The following is a 19,042-nucleotide window of genomic DNA, read 5'->3' on the forward strand; positions in this document are numbered from 1 at the left end:
ATAAACAGCCAGCCAATCAACTTGTCACAGACCGTGTTTGAAAAATGCCAGGCAGAAGCTGGTAGTGCTTAGTGCATCTTGTCCGCAATCGGGTAAGATGAATGAACTTTATTCACACAATGGTAGATGACGGTACAGATGAATACTTAAAGGTGCCCATACACGTTACAATTATTGCATACAATATTGTATACAATATCGCATCTCATCGATTTTCGGTTTTGCGATGAGATGAGATCTAGTACAAAAAGTACGTGCTGCACATACTTTTTGTACTAGATCTCATCGCAAAACCGAGATGCGATGAAATGCGATATTGTATACAATATTGTATGCAATAATTGTAACGTGTATGGGCACCTTAAGAAAGGGGGTGAATATTTGAGACAAGGTAAATACAGGTTGAGTATCCCGTATCCAAAATGCTCGGGACCAGGAGAATTTTGGATAACGGATTATTCCGTATTTTGGAATATTTTAATATTTCAATGATGTATTTTGCAGTATCTTGCATTTATGCTGTATAAACACATAAAATAAACACAAATATATTTTCTTACCACATAAAATACACACAAATATATTTTATTTGTTCAAAAAACAAGGTTTCAAAACATGAAACAAAATGTGTGTACTATCTCAGGTATTGAATTTGAATGCCAAGCAATCATTTTCTTGTACATATATAGTGCCAGTTACATATCATGTCCTCGGTAGTGCTGTTACATATGTCCCCAGTGAGTTTTTAGCTAAACAATTTTTTTTTTCCACTTTCTGGAAAGTATGGTTTTCGGAATAATTCGGATAACGGATATTCGGATACGGGATACTCAACCTGTACTTGAAATGAGAGTTATACTTGAAGTGAGGGGAATGCTTGAAGAATACTGGAGCCAGAAAAGTTGAACAGGATACTGGACCGGATTTGAAGAACAATAGTGGAAGTAGACTTGAAGAACAATAATGGAAGTGGATTTGGAAGATGATACTAGACATGGACTTGGAGAATACACTGGAGACGGACTTGGAGAATACACTGGAGACAGATTTGGAGAGGAAATTGTGTGGTGTCCTAAGCACCACCAAACTTTTGGCACTTAACTAGGTTAATTCAGTAAATTTGAGTTTTTTAATTTAGATGTAGTCAAAACTATTAGTAAAGTACATTAATATTTGTAATATGTTTTTCATATATAATGGTGAAGTATATTAGCCTGCTGCAAGTGGCCAGGAAGGACTCAGAAGGTCCCTCAATCACAGAAAATGGACAAAATGGATCGTTTTCTGGTCACTGCATCTTAGCTTAATACTTCAGTTACTTCAGTTGTAATTTATTCAAATATATATATATATATATATATATATATATATATATATATATATATATATATATATATATATATATATATATATATATATATATATATATATATATATATATATATATATATATATATATATATATATATATATATACATATTCTGTGCCGGGACACAACCACAGTCCCCAAGGATTTCTATTGGAAAAAGGATACACAGAGTGAGTTAAAAAATAACTTGATATGAACAACGAGAAAATATGCTCACATACATAGAAATAAGGAACAATCAGCTTAGTAGCTTCTTATCACCGTCAAAAATATATTTCTGTGTATAACTTATACACATGCATATGTTCTCATTACAATTCATACAAAGTGTATAATATACATAATTAATACATCAATAAACATACATTTTTATTTAAAATATCTAAGAAAAAACATAAAAAACCTTTTTCAAAATATTTAAAAAGAAAGGACGATTATCTAACGCACATGTCTTCAACCTGTGGCCCTCCAGATGTTGTGGAACTATATGTCCCAGCATGCCCTGGGGTTTTTTGGCATGCTCTTATAGGAAAAAATGTGGCAATGCATGTTGGAACATGTAGTTTCACAACACCTGGAGGGCCGCAGGTTGAAGACCCATGATAACGTATGGCTTAATAAAGAGATATTAGTGATGCCTATATAATATTGTAAATATACATTATGTTATAATTATATGATAATATTCTGAAAAAGTGAAGAGGAAAGAGTAAAAAATATTATTAATAATAAAATTCATTCAGACATTATACGTCAGCAAGTGAGATATTTTGCATCTCTTATATATTTAGCAAGATCTGTCACTCATCCCCTGATCCCCTGAGTGTATAACGTTCCCGCCCTGCGTTATACCCCACCCTGTGCCCCCCCCTAGGGAAAAGACCAGTGTTATACACACCATAACACCCTTGACATCACCTCCCCCCGCCCAGCCAGGGCTAGAGTACACGCCCACCATCCACCATGGTGTAGGTGAGCGTCCCCCCTCCCTCCCGCGATTCACGGCACCCCACGGGCCCCCCCTCCTGCGATTCGCTGGGCCCCTCCCCACTCGCTTGCACGATTCGTGGACCTCCGCGAACCCCCTCCCGAGATTCACGCCCCCCCCTCCCACGATTCGCAGACCCCCGCGCCCCCACCTCCCGCGATTCGCAGACCCCCGCGCCCCCACCTCCCAAGATTCGCAGACCCCCGTGCCCCCACCTCCCACGATTTGCAGACCCCCGTGACCCCCCTCCTGCAATTCGCGCCCTCCTCCCGCGATTCACGGACCCCCACAAACCCCCCTCCCACAATTCGCGGCCCCCGCAATCCCCCCCTTCCCGCGATTCACGCCCCCCCCTCCCACAATTCACGGCACCCCCGCGCCCCCTCCCGCGATTCATGGACCCCCGCATCCCCCCCTCCAGTGATTCACGGATCCCCACAACCCCCCTCCTGCAATTTGCGGACCTCCCTCCCGTGATTCACGGACCCCGGCGCCCTCTCCCGTGATTCACGGACCCCGTGACCCCCCCCTCCTGTGATTCACAGACCCCCACAACCCCCCTACCTCAATTTACGGACCCCCTTCCAGCGATTCACGCACCCCACCCCCGCGGCCCCCCTCCTGCGATCTGCGGACACCCGGCCCCCCCCCCTCCCGCAATTTGCAGACCCCCTTCCTGTAATTCTCCCCCCAGTGGACCCCCGCGACCCCGCTCCCGCATTTCACGGACCCCCGTGAGAATGGGGTATTCTGTACCGCCACAAGCAGGTGCCGCCCCTAGGTGGGAAATCCGGCCCTGGCTGCCACGCCACAACTTTTATCAATGTCTTGCCCACATTTCACTTTTATACAGCCTCCTGCTCTCATGCACCCTCACTCCCTCCCAGTGGGAGGAGACGTTCACCCACCGCCTGGAGCTGCATACTGTCCCCCACCCTCCTCCAGTTCTAGGGATGCCCATCGACCATCAATGACAGTAATATTTTACTACTATCGATGGCAGGGTGCAAAATTGCCATCAATGCCAATCATCGATGGTGTCTGCACCAATGGCCATCCCTACTCTGCAACAGCCAAAAACCTTTACTACCCCTCATGCTCACACACCCCTATCACTGCCCTGCTTCCTGTTCTCCTGCCCCATAACTTCCGCCAGTGGGGACCCGCTCACCCTGTGTTGCCCACATTCCCCTATTATGCTTTACCACCCAGCCTCCTGGTCTCATGCACCCTAACTCCCACCCAGTAGGAGGAGACACTGACTCAGGGGCACCATCCTGTACTCCTGCGCTGGCATGCTGGATGCTCACCCACTGGCTGGAGCTGCACAGTGTCCCCCACCCTCCTCTGCACCAGTGCAAAAGCTTTAGTCCCCCTTATACCCACACACCCCTATCATTACCCAGCTTCCTGCTCTCCTGAACCGTAACTTCCACCACTGGGGAGTCGCTGATGCCGTGTTGCCCACAAATGCCTCATAGCCCAGCCTCCTGCTATCTTGCACCCTAACTCCCACCCAGTAGGAGGAGACACTGACTCAGGGTCACCATCCTGTGCTCCTGTGCTGCCACGCTGGACCCTCACCCACTGGCAGAAGCTGCACAGTTTCCACCACCCTCCTCTTTAGTCCCCCTTATGCCCACACACCCATATCACTACCCAGCCTCCTGTTTTCCCGTGTTGTGACCTCCACCAGGGGGAGCCGCTGACTCAAAAACACCCTACTATACTACTGCACACACACACCTAAACAACATGCACACACAGCCCCCCCACACCCACAAATGTCACTGTACCCTCCACACTATCAATGTACATCTTACTCTGTAACCACTTTTTAATTAAACAAAACAATACACACCCCTTCCAAATCATATGCTCTCTATTTAACACATTTCACCTATAACTCAAGTTGCAATACAGGCATCTTTCATACAATTCTAACCATATTTCTCAATAATATAAAAGTTTACAAATTAAGGGGTCGCTGCCCCTTACGCCGGTGTGAAGAGCGCCCGTAGGGCACAATGAATCACCTAGTATATAAATAGTTTATAACTAGCATATACTTAGAATATTTTAAATTTTTTTTATAACCAGCACGTGATGTCACTATACCGCACAGCTAGGCTAGGACTGCCCGATCCCTATAAGAACACATACTGGAGCCACAGACTCAAAAACAGCATTTGTCCAGTGATCGAGTTAACACATACCTCCCCATTGCGGAAAGGAGTGCGACCTCACAATAATATGCTATACAAATCCAATGTGAAACAGATAGATAAACCATATTTTAGGAATTATCCCATTAGGAGAATTCAGATACAGTATATAGGACTTCTATTAACCACCATAAAGCATAAAATTGGGAACTCGTTAGAGATATATTATATTTGCACCTTTTAAGAGAACCATTAGCCTTAAATGTATTTCTTCAAATATGTACATGTGATTCAGGATGTCTAACCTCTGTATGTTTACACCCGGAGCAATACGCTCAAACTACGGTATGTTACGATAATTAGGTATCCATGAGTCTTTAATGAAGGAAAGGTGTAATATCACATGTTTCATTTAATACAAACGGGATCAAAGTATTGGCCTTATGTATCCAGAATGTCTCTCTTTGATTAAGTTTTTTAATAATATCACCTCCCCTATCTCCCAATGTAACATGCTCTATACCTGTTAAGCTAAAATATTCAACATTAGATTGGCAGCAGCTTGCGAAATGTCTTGGGACACTATGATTTATCATTTTATTTTTTTATATTACGCATATGTTCTAAGATCCGTATTTTAAGGATCCTTTTAGTCTTACCAATATATTTTTTACCACACTTGCATTCAAGTATGTCTATCACGTGTGGTTAGGCAGTTCATTTTAGTTGGTACTTGTGTATTAGAAGGGAGCCCACTAAGCTATTTGCTTAGTGGGCTATTCTGCGTAGTGAATCGTATACAATTTTTCTGTGCAATGTTATGCAATGTGATTTTTCATTGTATAAGCACCCATACCGGATTCCGGAGATCCGAGCCCCCACGAATGTCATCAATCCGAGCCGGTTCCGAGCAGCGCTTGGAGCTTCCCGTCTGACCCGGATCCGGGCACTCTGGCAAAACGTCATCGCCCATCGCCGGATTTTGCGAGGCTTTAAATAGCGTCTCCCACGCCCGCCATCTTCATTTCAGTCTAGGAGCAGGTTGAGAGAGGGTGTGTTGGTGCTGCTGCTGGAGCATGAACTGAATTTGTCACTGGGGCTGTCTTCTGGGGCCTGTCTCCCTCAGTGATGCTGTGTACTCTGTCCTCCTCTCTGCTTAGGGTGGGATAACCCCAGCAAGGACAGTCAGCTGTGTAAAAGTGATAACTGATTCTGCTGTATGTGTAACTGTGTACTTGTAGTACTACTGTCTCCTCTGTGCTGGGGCCTACCTCTGGTGCTGTGCTGTACATAATAATATATATATATATATATATATATATATATATATATATATATATATATATATATATATATATATATATATATATATATATATATATATATATATATAGTCCACTGGTGCTGCCTGCTAGTGCCTGCACTGAATAGAGGCTGCCAGTACCAACTCAGTCCACTGGTGCCACTGCCAGTGCTACTGCCTACCTAGTAGCATAGGTGCCGATTTATGTTTTTGCTGGTGAGTGCTCAAGATAAAAATATAGGGGGGTGGCTTCATGGGAAAGGGGCGTGGTCACAAAATAATACTGATTTATATTACGCAGCACAGTTATCTCCAATATTCAAATTATGGCAACAGTGCCAAATACATAAATGCCCCCACAGTGCCAAATACATAAATGCCCCCACAGTGCCAAATACATAAATGCCCCCACAGTGCAGGTACATAAATGCCCACACAGTACCTGTGCCAGCGATGAGGGAGGGGGAGTGCAGTGGGACACGGGCGGGTGGGCAGCTGCTGAGCGGGTGGGTGCTCATCAATTTCCTTGGGTGCTTGGGCCCTCAAGCACCCACAGAATCGGCACCTATGCCTAGTAGTACCAACTAGGCTATTATATTTAATTAATAAATAATACCTGTCCTGCAGTGCTGTAACTGTAATAAATTCCAGGCTGCTGGTGCCCTGCCAACCAGTACCTACTGCAATATAATTATTATTATAATATCATTCTGCTGGTGCCTAGTATTTCTGTATCTAATGGCTGGTACCTACTACTGCCGTATCTACCTCTCTGGTGCCTGGTACTGCTGTATCTACCATCTGGTGCCCACTACCAGTGCTACTGCCTACCTAGTAGTTTCTACCTAGGCTGATATATTTAATTAATAAATAATACCTGTCCTGCAGTGCTGTAACTGTAATAAATTCCAGGATGCTGGTGCCCTGCCAACCAATACCTACTGCAATATAATTATTATTATAATATCATTCTGCTGGTGCCTAGTACTGCCGTATCTACTGGCTGATGCCTACTACTGCCGTATCTACCTGTCCTGTGCCTAGTACTGCCGTATCTACCTCTCTGGTGCCTAGTACTGCAGTATCTACCTGTCTGGTGCCTAGTACTGCCGTATCTGTAATACCTGCCTGCTGGTGCATACCTACTGACGTATTATAATTGCACTCCAGTGGTGCTGTCCTGTGACATAACTCCACAAGAATAATGGAGAACCAAAATATGGAGGATAAAAAAATAAGGAAAGATGAAGATCCACGTCCTCATAGTTCTGAAGCTGCTTCCACTAGTCATGACATAGATGATGAAATGCCAACAATGTCGTCTGCCACAGCCGATGCCCAGTGTGAAAGCAGAGGGCATGTACAATCGAAACCAAAGTTCTGTAGAAGGATTAGAAAAAGTAAATGTAAATCGTTGGAAGAGAAACGTAAACGTACCAATATGCCATTTACGACACGGAGTGGCAAGGAACGGCTATGGCCATGGCCTAAGTTCATGATTAGTGGTTCAGCTTCACATGATGATCAAAATCCCCCCCCCCCCCCGCCCCATAGTATATTTAAGAGAGTTAGGCTGACGCAGACTAAAAAAACTCAGAAAACAACTCTGCCTTCTAAAGCCTTATCCCAAATCCCCAAGGAGAGTCCAAGGGTGTTGGTGGTTGTGATGCCGGACCTTCCCATCACTGTATGTGAAGAGGTGACTGCTTCCACCATTTGCAGTACGCCCTCTGCATATGCTGGAAGAATCACCTACAGTCTAGTTCCAGATTTTAACAATGAAGGTGATGTTGTACACCAGGAGGAGGATATTGATGTAGCTGGCACTGAGGAGGAAGTTGACAAGGAAGATGCAGAGGTGGTTTGCTTAAATGATGCACCAGGGGGGAATGAGGCACCTGGGGGAGGAAAAGTTGTTGTCCATGGGATGAAAAAGCCCATCGTCATGCCTGGGCATAGGACCAATAAATACATAGACCTCTACGGTCTGGAATTTTTTTTATCTATGTATTGCCATTTGTAGCTTATGTAAAACTCCAATAAGCAGGGGTAAGGATCTTGCCCACCTAGGGACATCCTCCCTTATATGTCACCTGAACAACCTTCATAAATCAATGTTTAGTTCAGGAACTGCGGCTAGCAGTCCAGGAACACCTAAATCCCTTGGACCTCCTTTTTGAGCCAAGCGACTGAAAAGCACACTACCAACTCCCTCCTCATCAAATTCCTCCTCGATCCGGATTGGGGGGAGTCCTGCAGGCCATGTCACCTGCATGACTGACTCCATAGATACCTCCAGAGGATCCTGTGGCGCTACGCCTACTACTGCCACTACTGCTGTTGCTGCTGCTTGAAGTCAGTCATCATCCCAGAGAAGAAGTTGTAAGACTGCTACGTCTTTCACTAAGCAATTGACCATCCAACAGTTGTTTGCCATGAGGACAAAATACGATAGCAGTCATCCTATGGTAAAGAGGATAACTGCAGCCTTGACAGCTATGTTGGTGTTAGACGTGCTTCTGGTGTCCGCCATCAGTGGAGTGGGATTTAGATGCTTGATGGAGGTATTGGGTACCAAATCCCGTCTAGATTCCACTTCACTATGCAAGTGATACCCGCGATGTACAGGGACGGCAGAAAAAGTGTCCTCAGTGCGTTGAAAAATGCGGCTGTACCCACTGTCCACTTAACTACGGACATGTGGACAAGTGGATCAGGGCAAACTAAGGACTACATGACTGTGACAGCCCAATGGGTAGATGCATCGCATTGCACAGCAGCAGCATCTCCTGCATGCCAGCTCCTTCCAAAGCAGGCTACGCTGTGTATCACCGTTTTCAGTAAGAGGCACAATGCCGACAACCTCTTAGAGAACCTGAGGGAAATCATCTCCCAGTGACTTAGACTCTCCTGGGGATTTGTGGTGTCGGATGGTGTGATTTGTCTCAATTTTTTGTGTCCAAAGGTAGCACACTATCCTGGTGACAAATACCTTACAATAAAAGGATATATAAAGGGGTCCTAGACATACTATAGTAGTCCTGCGCGACTGACAAAACCCATCCCCCCTATCTCATACATAGTTAAAGCAAAAGACGCTTGCTTGTAAATAACCATTACTACATATTCCTTTTAAATTCCACAAAAATAGATGGTTGCTTTGTATGATTTTGTTTTTAATGATGTTAATAGTTTTATGTTCCCAAACTCAGATTAAAACAGTATAAATATATCAAAAAGAAAATTGTATTACCATATTTATATACTCCAATGTTTATATAAATGTACAGTGTTTTTCCTCTCCTCATACCTGAAAACAAGGTGCTCCCATGTGCTACTGAAGAAAACAGATTAGAGGAAGAAAAACAAGTAGTAGACCCGGAACAAACAGATGAAGGCATCAATAATACTGTACAGTATCCCATACAACAAAACATCAGTGACAACATTAGAATGTATGGGCAGCAGAGTTCATCTACAACTAATTTGAAAGAAATTGAAATTGGGACTCCAGTAGAATCGGAATCAAATGAAACCCCTTCCGCTGTAAGTACTATTAAATATAATCATAATTAATACATCTATTTAATAATTATCTTGGAGGATGGAGAATGTGTAAACACATATGCATGTGAACATCAGGCTTAGGGGGGTATTTAGACTCGGATTCTGACTATCGGAACGTCCCGGGAGTCAGAATTCTGGCCATTTTTTGTTCCTTCCAATTGGAACTCTAAATGAATGAACCAAATGTTGAGCGGATTAGCAAGAAACGTCCGTAAATTCAACAATCTGCATCCATTTCCAACAGAACAGATCTGGCTTGTCTTAAAGTCGGATCTGTTTTGTCAGAACCTGCCTTCAATGCTGTCATTAACATCAGCGTTGTATAGGCGATGGCCGCTATTTCTGCCAGTGGAAATAGCAGCCGGTCACACACTCCCCCCCCCCTTAGGCCTTATTCATTAATAGGTAGAATTCTAAGAAATGGATGCATTTCACGGTCTACTACTAAATTTTTAAAAATGGCGTGCAAATGCACTCTACAATCCGTTCAAATTAGCTAAAGTGAAAGGAGACTAATGTCAAGTAGGCGTGTCTGGGCAGCAACTGGGTGGTGAATAGTAAGAAGCATGGGGTGGCTGTTTCTGATGGGAGTTTCATAAGCATTTAAGGTGGCCATACATCAGAAAGATATTGTACCCAATCATACAATCTCAATTGATTTACATACAGGTAGTGGTAGATGCTCAATTAGTTCAGTAGCATTTCCCAGGTGCATGAGGGAGGGGTTAAATACTGGGTAAGTAAAACAAGACATTTTTTCCCTCAACACACTGAGCAATGCTAGTAACCAATCTAGAACACTACATGATAATAGAATTCAGAGATATTGGTTACATATACCTGCGCAGGTGTATGCTAAGCCCCCAAGCCGCATCAAGGCTTCTCTGTATATTGGGGGTCCCTAGCGCTATATCTAGGTGCAGGGTGTGGCACCCCAAAAAAACCATCATAAGCTGGGAAGCCCAGCGCGGCATGCCAGTGATATACTAAGTGTTAATAATTAGTGATAGGAAGCCGAAGCTATATAAAAAGAGAGATAAATGAATGTAATTAAAATAGGATAGAAATAGTGTTAGTGAGGGAAAAGTGTTAATAGAATGTAAGGGCATGCCGCACTGAAGCCACCCAGGCCCATCCAGTCCAGGAGCACCGCACCCCACACCACCGTTACCCTAAATTGGGTCTACGATTAACCAGCAAGGAGCCACATGATAATGGCTCCTTACTTGATATATCCAAACTAAGAGCTACCTACCTTGGAGCAACCCCGGACTACTCCATGTGGCATATCAGGACCCACATCTCCTCCTAATATGGGCTCCCTTCTGCCTCTAACAACATACATACAGGTAGTGGTAGATGCTCAATTAGTTCAGTAGCATTTCCCAGGTGCATGAGGGAGGGGTTAAATACTGGGTAAGTAAAACAAGACATTTTTTCCCTCAACACACTGAGCAATGCTAGTAACCAATCTAGAACACTACATGATAATAGAATTCAGAGATATTGGTTACATATACCTGCGCAGGTGTATGCTAAGCCCCCAAGCCGCATCAAGGCTTCTCTGTATATTGGGGGTCCCTAGCGCTATATCTAGGTGCAGGGTGTGGCACCCCAAAAAAACCATCATAAGCTGGGAAGCCCAGCGCGGCATGCCAGTGATATACTAAGTGTTAATAATTAGTGATAGGAAGCCGACGCTATATAAAAAGAGAGATAAATGAATGTAATTAAAATAGGATAGAAATGGTGTTAGTGAGGGAAAAGTGTTAATAGAATGTAAGGGCATGCCGCACTGAAGCCACCCAGGCCCATCCAGTCCAGGAGCACCGCACCCCACACCACCGTTACCCTAAATTGGGTCTACGATTAACCAGCAAGGAGCCACATGATAATGGCTCCTTACTTGATATATCCAAACTAAGAGCTACCTACCTTGGAGCAACCCCGGACTACTCCATGTGGCATATCAGGACCCACATCTCCTCCTAATATGGGCTCCCTTCTGCCTCTAACAACATACATACAGGTAGTGGTAGATGCTCAATTAGTTCAGTAGCATTTCCCAGGTGCATGAGGGAGGGGTTAAATACTGGGTAAGTAAAACAAGACATTTTTTCCCTCAACACACTGAGCAATGCTAGTAACCAATCTAGAACACTACATGATAATAGAATTCAGAGATATTGGTTACATATACCTGCGCAGGTGTATGCTAAGCCCCCAAGCCGCATCAAGGCTTCTCTGTATATTGGGGGTCCCTAGCGCTATATCTAGGTGCAGGGTGTGGCACCCCAAAAAAACCATCATAAGCTGGGAAGCCCAGTGCGGCATGCCAGTGATATACTAAGTGTTAATAATTAGTGATAGGAAGCCGAAGTTATATAAAAAGAGAGATAAATGAATGTAATTAAAATAGGATAGAAATGGTGTTAGTGAGGGAAAAGTGTTAATAGAATGTAAGGGCATGCCGCACTGAAGCCACCCAGGCCCAACCAGTCCAGGAGCACCGCACCCCACACCACCGTTACCCTAAATTGGGTCTACGATTAACCAGCAAGGAGCCACATGATAATGGCTCCTTACTTGATATATCCAAACTAAGAGCTACCTACCTTGGAGCAACCCCGGACTACTCCATGTGGCATATCAGGACCCACATCTCCTCCTAATATGGGCTCCCTTCTGCCTCTAACAACATACATACAGGTAGTGGTAGATGCTCAATTAGTTCAGTAGCATTTCCCAGGTGCATGAGGGAGGGGTTAAATACTGGGTAAGTAAAACAAGACATTTTTTCCCTCAACACACTGAGCAATGCTAGTAACCAATCTAGAACACTACATGATAATAGAATTCAGAGATATTGGTTACATATACCTGCGCAGGTGTATGCTAAGCCCCCAAGCCGCATCAAGGCTTCTCTGTATATTGGGGGTCCCTAGCGCTATATCTAGGTGCAGGGTGTGGCACCCCAAAAAAACCATCATAAGCTGGGAAGCCCAGCGCGGCATGCCAGTGATATACTAAGTGTTAATAATTAGTGATAGGAAGCCGAAGCTATATAAAAAGAGAGATAAATGAATGTAATTAAAATAGGATAGAAATAGTGTTAGTGAGGGAAAAGTGTTAATAGAATGTAAGGGCATGCCGCACTGAAGCCACCCAGGCCCATCCAGTCCAGGAGCACCGCACCCCACACCACCGTTACCCTAAATTGGGTCTACGATTAACCAGCAAGGAGCCACATGATAATGGCTCCTTACTTGATATATCCAAACTAAGAGCTACCTACCTTGGAGCAACCCCGGACTACTCCATGTGGCATATCAGGACCCACATCTCCTCCTAATATGGGCTCCCTTCTGCCTCTAACAACATACATACAGGTAGTGGTAGATGCTCAATTAGTTCAGTAGCATTTCCCAGGTGCATGAGGGAGGGGTTAAATACTGGGTAAGTAAAACAAGACATTTTTTCCCTCAACACACTGAGCAATGCTAGTAACCAATCTAGAACACTACATGATAATAGAATTCAGAGATATTGGTTACATATACCTGCGCAGGTGTATGCTAAGCCCCCAAGCCGCATCAAGGCTTCTCTGTATATTGGGGGTCCCTAGCGCTATATCTAGGTGCAGGGTGTGGCACCCCAAAAAAACCATCATAAGCTGGGAAGCCCAGCGCGGCATGCCAGTGATATACTAAGTGTTAATAATTAGTGATAGGAAGCCGAAGCTATATAAAAAGAGAGATAAATGAATGTAATTAAAATAGGATAGAAATAGTGTTAGTGAGGGAAAAGTGTTAATAGAATGTAAGGGCATGCCGCACTGAAGCCACCCAGGCCCATCCAGTCCAGGAGCACCGCACCCCACACCACCGTTACCCTAAATTGGGTCTACGATTAACCAGCAAGGAGCCACATGATAATGGCTCCTTACTTGATATATCCAAACTAAGAGCTACCTACCTTGGAGCAACCCCGGACTACTCCATGTGGCATATCAGGACCCACATCTCCTCCTAATATGGGCTCCCTTCTGCCTCTAACAACATACATACAGGTAGTGGTAGATGCTCAATTAGTTCAGTAGCATTTCCCAGGTGCATGAGGGAGGGGTTAAATACTGGGTAAGTAAAACAAGACATTTTTTCCCTCAACACACTGAGCAATGCTAGTAACCAATCTAGAACACTACATGATAATAGAATTCAGAGATATTGGTTACATATACCTGCGCAGGTGTATGCTAAGCCCCCAAGCCGCATCAAGGCTTCTCTGTATATTGGGGGTCCCTAGCGCTATATCTAGGTGCAGGGTGTGGCACCCCAAAAAAACCATCATAAGCTGGGAAGCCCAGCGCGGCATGCCAGTGATATACTAAGTGTTAATAATTAGTGATAGGAAGCCGAAGCTATATAAAAAGAGAGATAAATGAATGTAATTAAAATAGGATAGAAATAGTGTTAGTGAGGGAAAAGTGTTAATAGAATGTAAGGGCATGCCGCACTGAAGCCACCCAGGCCCATCCAGTCCAGGAGCACCGCACCCCACACCACCGTTACCCTAAATTGGGTCTACGATTAACCAGCAAGGAGCCACATGATAATGGCTCCTTACTTGATATATCCAAACTAAGAGCTACCTACCTTGGAGCAACCCCGGACTACTCCATGTGGCATATCAGGACCCACATCTCCTCCTAATATGGGCTCCCTTCTGCCTCTAACAACATACATACAGGTAGTGGTAGATGCTCAATTAGTTCAGTAGCATTTCCCAGGTGCATGAGGGAGGGGTTAAATACTGGGTAAGTAAAACAAGACATTTTTTCCCTCAACACACTGAGCAATGCTAGTAACCAATCTAGAACACTACATGATAATAGAATTCAGAGATATTGGTTACATATACCTGCGCAGGTGTATGCTAAGCCCCCAAGCCGCATCAAGGCTTCTCTGTATATTGGGGGTCCCTAGCGCTATATCTAGGTGCAGGGTGTGGCACCCCAAAAAAACCATCATAAGCTGGGAAGCCCAGCGCGGCATGCCAGTGATATACTAAGTGTTAATAATTAGTGATAGGAAGCCGAAGCTATATAAAAAGAGAGATAAATGAATGTAATTAAAATAGGATAGAAATAGTGTTAGTGAGGGAAAAGTGTTAATAGAATGTAAGGGCATGCCGCACTGAAGCCACCCAGGCCCATCCAGTCCAGGAGCACCGCACCCCACACCACCGTTACCCTAAATTGGGTCTACGATTAACCAGCAAGGAGCCACATGATAATGGCTCCTTACTTGATATATCCAAACTAAGAGCTACCTACCTTGGAGCAACCCCGGACTACTCCATGTGGCATATCAGGACCCACATCTCCTCCTAATATGGGCTCCCTTCTGCCTCTAACAACATACATACAGGTAGTGGTAGATGCTCAATTAGTTCAGTAGCATTTCCCAGGTGCATGAGGGAGGGGTTAAATACTGGGTAAGTAAAACTAATTTTTAAAAATGGCGTGCAAATGCGCTCTACAATCCGTTCAAATTAGCTAAAGTGAAAGGAGACTAATGTCAAGTAGGCGTGTCTGGGCAGCAACTGGGTGGTGAATAGTAAGAAGCATGGGGTGGCTGTTTCTGATGGGAGTTTCATAAGCATTTAAGGTGGCCATACATCAGAAAGATATTGTACCCAATCATACAATCTCAATTGATTGTAAGATGGATTGTATGCAGATTGTGTGCACATCTTGTGTACACAAATCATACAATCAATCATCAGATGGATTGTATGACTGATTGTATGATGGATTGTATGCAGATTGTGTGCACATCTTGCATACACAATCATACAGCAGATGGATTGTATGACTGATTGTAAGATGGATTGTGTGTAGATTGTGTGTCCAAAAACCACCAAGGACTGCCGGGGATTTCAAGGGAAATTGTACACAATCATGAGAGCAATTGATCTTAAGATCGATCTTTCTGATGTATGGCCAGCTTTAGCCTCATTTCCTCGCTAAATGTACTTGGGATGACTGTTGTAAATGAACATTTTGAACCCAATATAGGCCTTGTGCAAGTCATGCTACTTATGTTGATGACTGACTTAAGAATGTAAGAAACCAGTGGGCATGGTACCAGTATGCAATCCAACAAATTAAAAGGCAGAAAATACCATATCTAAGTCTGCAGTCTGCCATGCTGGATGCAAATGAAGACATCAGTGCATAATCAAACTGAAACATATCATCTCTGCTGAACAAGTATATAATAATAATAATAATAATAATACATGTTGTATATTAATAAACAATATACGGTAACTACACGGCCGGTAATACCACAATGATGAAGTAAATCCATTTAGGTTAGACACAAATGATCGAATAAAATTCCCCCAAAAAGTCACAGCACCAATAGCTACTTTTAGTAGTATTCAATTTTAGCTTGTTTAGTCCGGTAAACGTCCTTGTGGTTACTAGTCCACAAGTGCCCATTCCTGGCCAGGATAAAAGGGTTGGGTAATTCCCTTGTTGAAAAGCAGCAGATTGAAAGGCTACTATATTTACTTCATATTAGTGCCTGGTTATTTTTTGCTTTTCTTTGTTAATATACTTAAATGCTCATCTGAAGGTGATTAATAAGGTAAAATATAGGGTGAGAGATTTATTATAACGTTCTCATAAAATAGCATAAACATTGTTTTCTCATCCTTCCTCTACTGTCCACTCTTCTACTGCTTACATTCATTTCATAATTAAAGTTAAGGTGTGTACACACGGTCGACATGCCGTGCGATGCGAGTCCCAATGCGATCTGATCGCATCGGGACTCACATCGCATGGCATGAAGGAGAGAAGAGGAGAGGACAGTACCTGTCACCAGGAGCCGGGCAGGGGCACAGATGGCAGGGTGCTGCGACACCCGGGGCCGCGGCACAGCAACAGCTTCCCCCGCCGCCCCCGATGCATACATCAGAGGCCACACCCCTGCCCTCCTCAAACAGCGGCCTTCCGGGTCTCTGCGCATCAGCCCTGCAGCCCCAGGAGAAGCCCCTCTGGCCGCCGGAGCTATGTGAGTATAAGGCACAAAGACTATATAGTGCAGATCTGCACTATATAGTCTTGCCTGCCCTCTCTGTCGCTGCTGATTTGCGCTCACTCGGGAGCAGCGCATTGGGCTTGCAAGCCCTGAAAAGTACACAATCGGCATGCAATATGGCTTCCGATGTGCACTATATCGGCAACATCGGAAGCAGGGGCGGATTGGGACCTAAAAGTGGCCCTGGAAATTTTCTGGAAGTGGCCTCATGTAGGCCGCAACAGGTCAATAATGGATGTAGCCAGCATAAAAGTAGGCGGTATTACTACATCGCTATACAGTACTAAGAGACATCGCTGACAGGCAAAACTAAAGCATAAATAGTGTCTGGAATTATACAGGACACATGGCAGCACCCCTTGACTGATATGGCACACTTAACAGCAACCTGGTGGGAAGAAAAAAAAATACAAAATCTTTTTTTTTTCTTTTAATTAAAAAAAGCCAGCTCCCCTGGAATTATATGGCACACATAGCGGCACCCCTGAAATTATACAGCACACATAGCAGCACCCCTGAAATTATACAGCACACATGGCCGCACCCCTTGACTGATATGGCACACTTAACAGAAGCCTAGCAGTAAGAAAAAATAAAAATAAAATATTTCAATTATATATATAAAAAAAACACAGCTGCCCTCTACTGATACGGCACACATGGGGCACTCCTGGAATTAAACGGCACACATGATGGCATAGCTACCAAATATGGTGATGGAGATGCAGAGAGTGAAAGGAAGAGACTATCATGATGCTGATACCGGGGAGAGGCAGTAGATGACCAGTGAGAGGGTGACCAGCAGTAGGGGACAAAGGGAGGATGATAGGAGAGGCAATGGGTAAAGGGAAAGGCAGTGGTTGATGCAAGGCAGAGGATTACAGGCAGTGGAGGAGAGGGTGAGAAACAGTGGGTGATACCAGGGAGGTGACAGGGAGAGGAAATGTTAAAAAAAAAGCCTGGTTTGGGGGACCAAACAGCAATTTGGGTGCCCTAACCAGGACTTTAGACCAGTTTAGCTGGTGTTTTTAGATGCAACAAGCTGTTGAGCACAAATCAATTGGTTATATGTAAGCAAAAAAACCTGAATCACTACAGTGACATAGAAATGACACAGCATTACATGATAAGGTGTAGCACTGTAATGGGGGGGGGGGGGGGGGCATTGGGCTGGATGGAAAAGGAGCAGGAGCAGGGAAATGTTGATTGGAGTGGGGGGACTAGAAAGAACCAGGGTATACTGTACTCTAGGCTGACTGAGGGGTGGCACTGTTATTGGACTGTCTAGGGATTTCTAGCAGGAAGGGAGTTAATTGGGCAGTGGGCTGGTTGGGGAGGGAAGGGTGGAGATCAGTGCCGGCCCTGACCTGCCCCCTCCCCTCATTGAAGTTGGGATGTACTAATGGGAAAATGCATCCAAACATCTGTTTTCAGACTAATTTCTCATATGTACTAAGACCCCATAGAAGTCTATTGGGTTATTTCCACACCCATGCTGTCAGAGGTATGTGACTGGATCCCTCCCAGCATCCCTTGCATCCTTCAACACATGCATAGATGGACTCCTTGGTCATAAACCCAGAAGTCCATGAACATAAACCCAGAAGTCACTCATTGCAGGGCTGCTCTTATTGGGAGAACTGCCCTCTGTGTTAGTTATCACATATGTTAGTACATGTGTACTTAATATCAGCGAGCTGTGTGGCGGGATGTATTGCAAGAGGGTGGTACATCCCACCCTAACTGGAGGAGATTGCATGGGAGTAGTATAGATCAACCCCTTATTCCCTGCTGAATGTAAGCCTGATCCCTAGGATACAAGGAGAGCATTTGTACATCACTGAACTGATTATCCTTTTTTCCCATAAGCTGTGGTCTCTAAATCTAGTCTATGGGACAGATGCGTACTTCTCCATACCACGTTTGTGAGTTAGGAGCAGATTTATTAAGCTCGGTGAAGTGATAAACTGTCTGTTTTTTATCACCAGCCAATCAGCTCCTACCTGTCATATTTCAAATCAAGCCTGTAACTTCACAGGTAGGAGCTGATTGGCCGGTGATAAAAAACAGACACTTTATCACTTCACTGAGCTTAATAAATCTACCCCTCACTCCTTTTTATCACTATGGGGGCATTCCCATCGCTCTGTGAGTGGGTGGCCATGCCCCCAGCCCCTCTCTTCCAGTGAATAAATGATCTATTGAGGGCTGCTCTTCTAACCAGAGCAGAAAGTGACAGGGGAGCTCCCAACTCCCCCCCCCCCCCCCCTATGTCCCACATGGGGGACAGTGGGACTGTCCTATGAAAATCTGGACAGTTGGGAGGTATGTAAATGTTCTAAGCCTTGGAGATTGATAATCAGCTCCTGTCATGATACAGGTTGTGTTTAACAAATGGCAATTAGGAACACCTTGGTTGATAGTGTATCACTCATCCAAAGCTTCCTACATCTGCCCCTCTGTGTTGTGACAGGGTGAACCATGCAGAACCTGCTTAGCTAGGTAGTTCTCGACAATGTCCAAGAAGAAAAGCTGGG

The 19,042-nt window shown here is 44.3% G+C and overlaps 1 protein-coding gene across 3 annotated transcripts in view; it reads left to right on the forward strand.

The window, feature by feature from the left end:
* Positions 1-19,042, forward strand: part of LOC146026289 (uncharacterized) — a 98,013-nt gene that overhangs the window by 64,539 nt on the left and 14,432 nt on the right. For 2 of the 3 annotated variants that reach the window (XM_083156817.1, XM_083156816.1), the window contains one exon: positions 9,148-9,372. The exons of the other annotated variant lie outside the window; for it this stretch is intronic. In XM_083156817.1, coding sequence (XP_083012943.1) covers positions 9,148-9,372 — 225 coding nt within the window. The remainder of the gene's footprint in view (positions 1-9,147; positions 9,373-19,042) is intronic. 3 annotated transcript variants of the gene reach the window in all.

This window comes from Crinia signifera, chromosome 8 (assembly GCF_055691185.1).
Source record: "Crinia signifera chromosome 8, ASM5569118v1, whole genome shotgun sequence".
Classification (NCBI taxonomy): domain Eukaryota; kingdom Metazoa; phylum Chordata; class Amphibia; order Anura; family Myobatrachidae; genus Crinia; species Crinia signifera.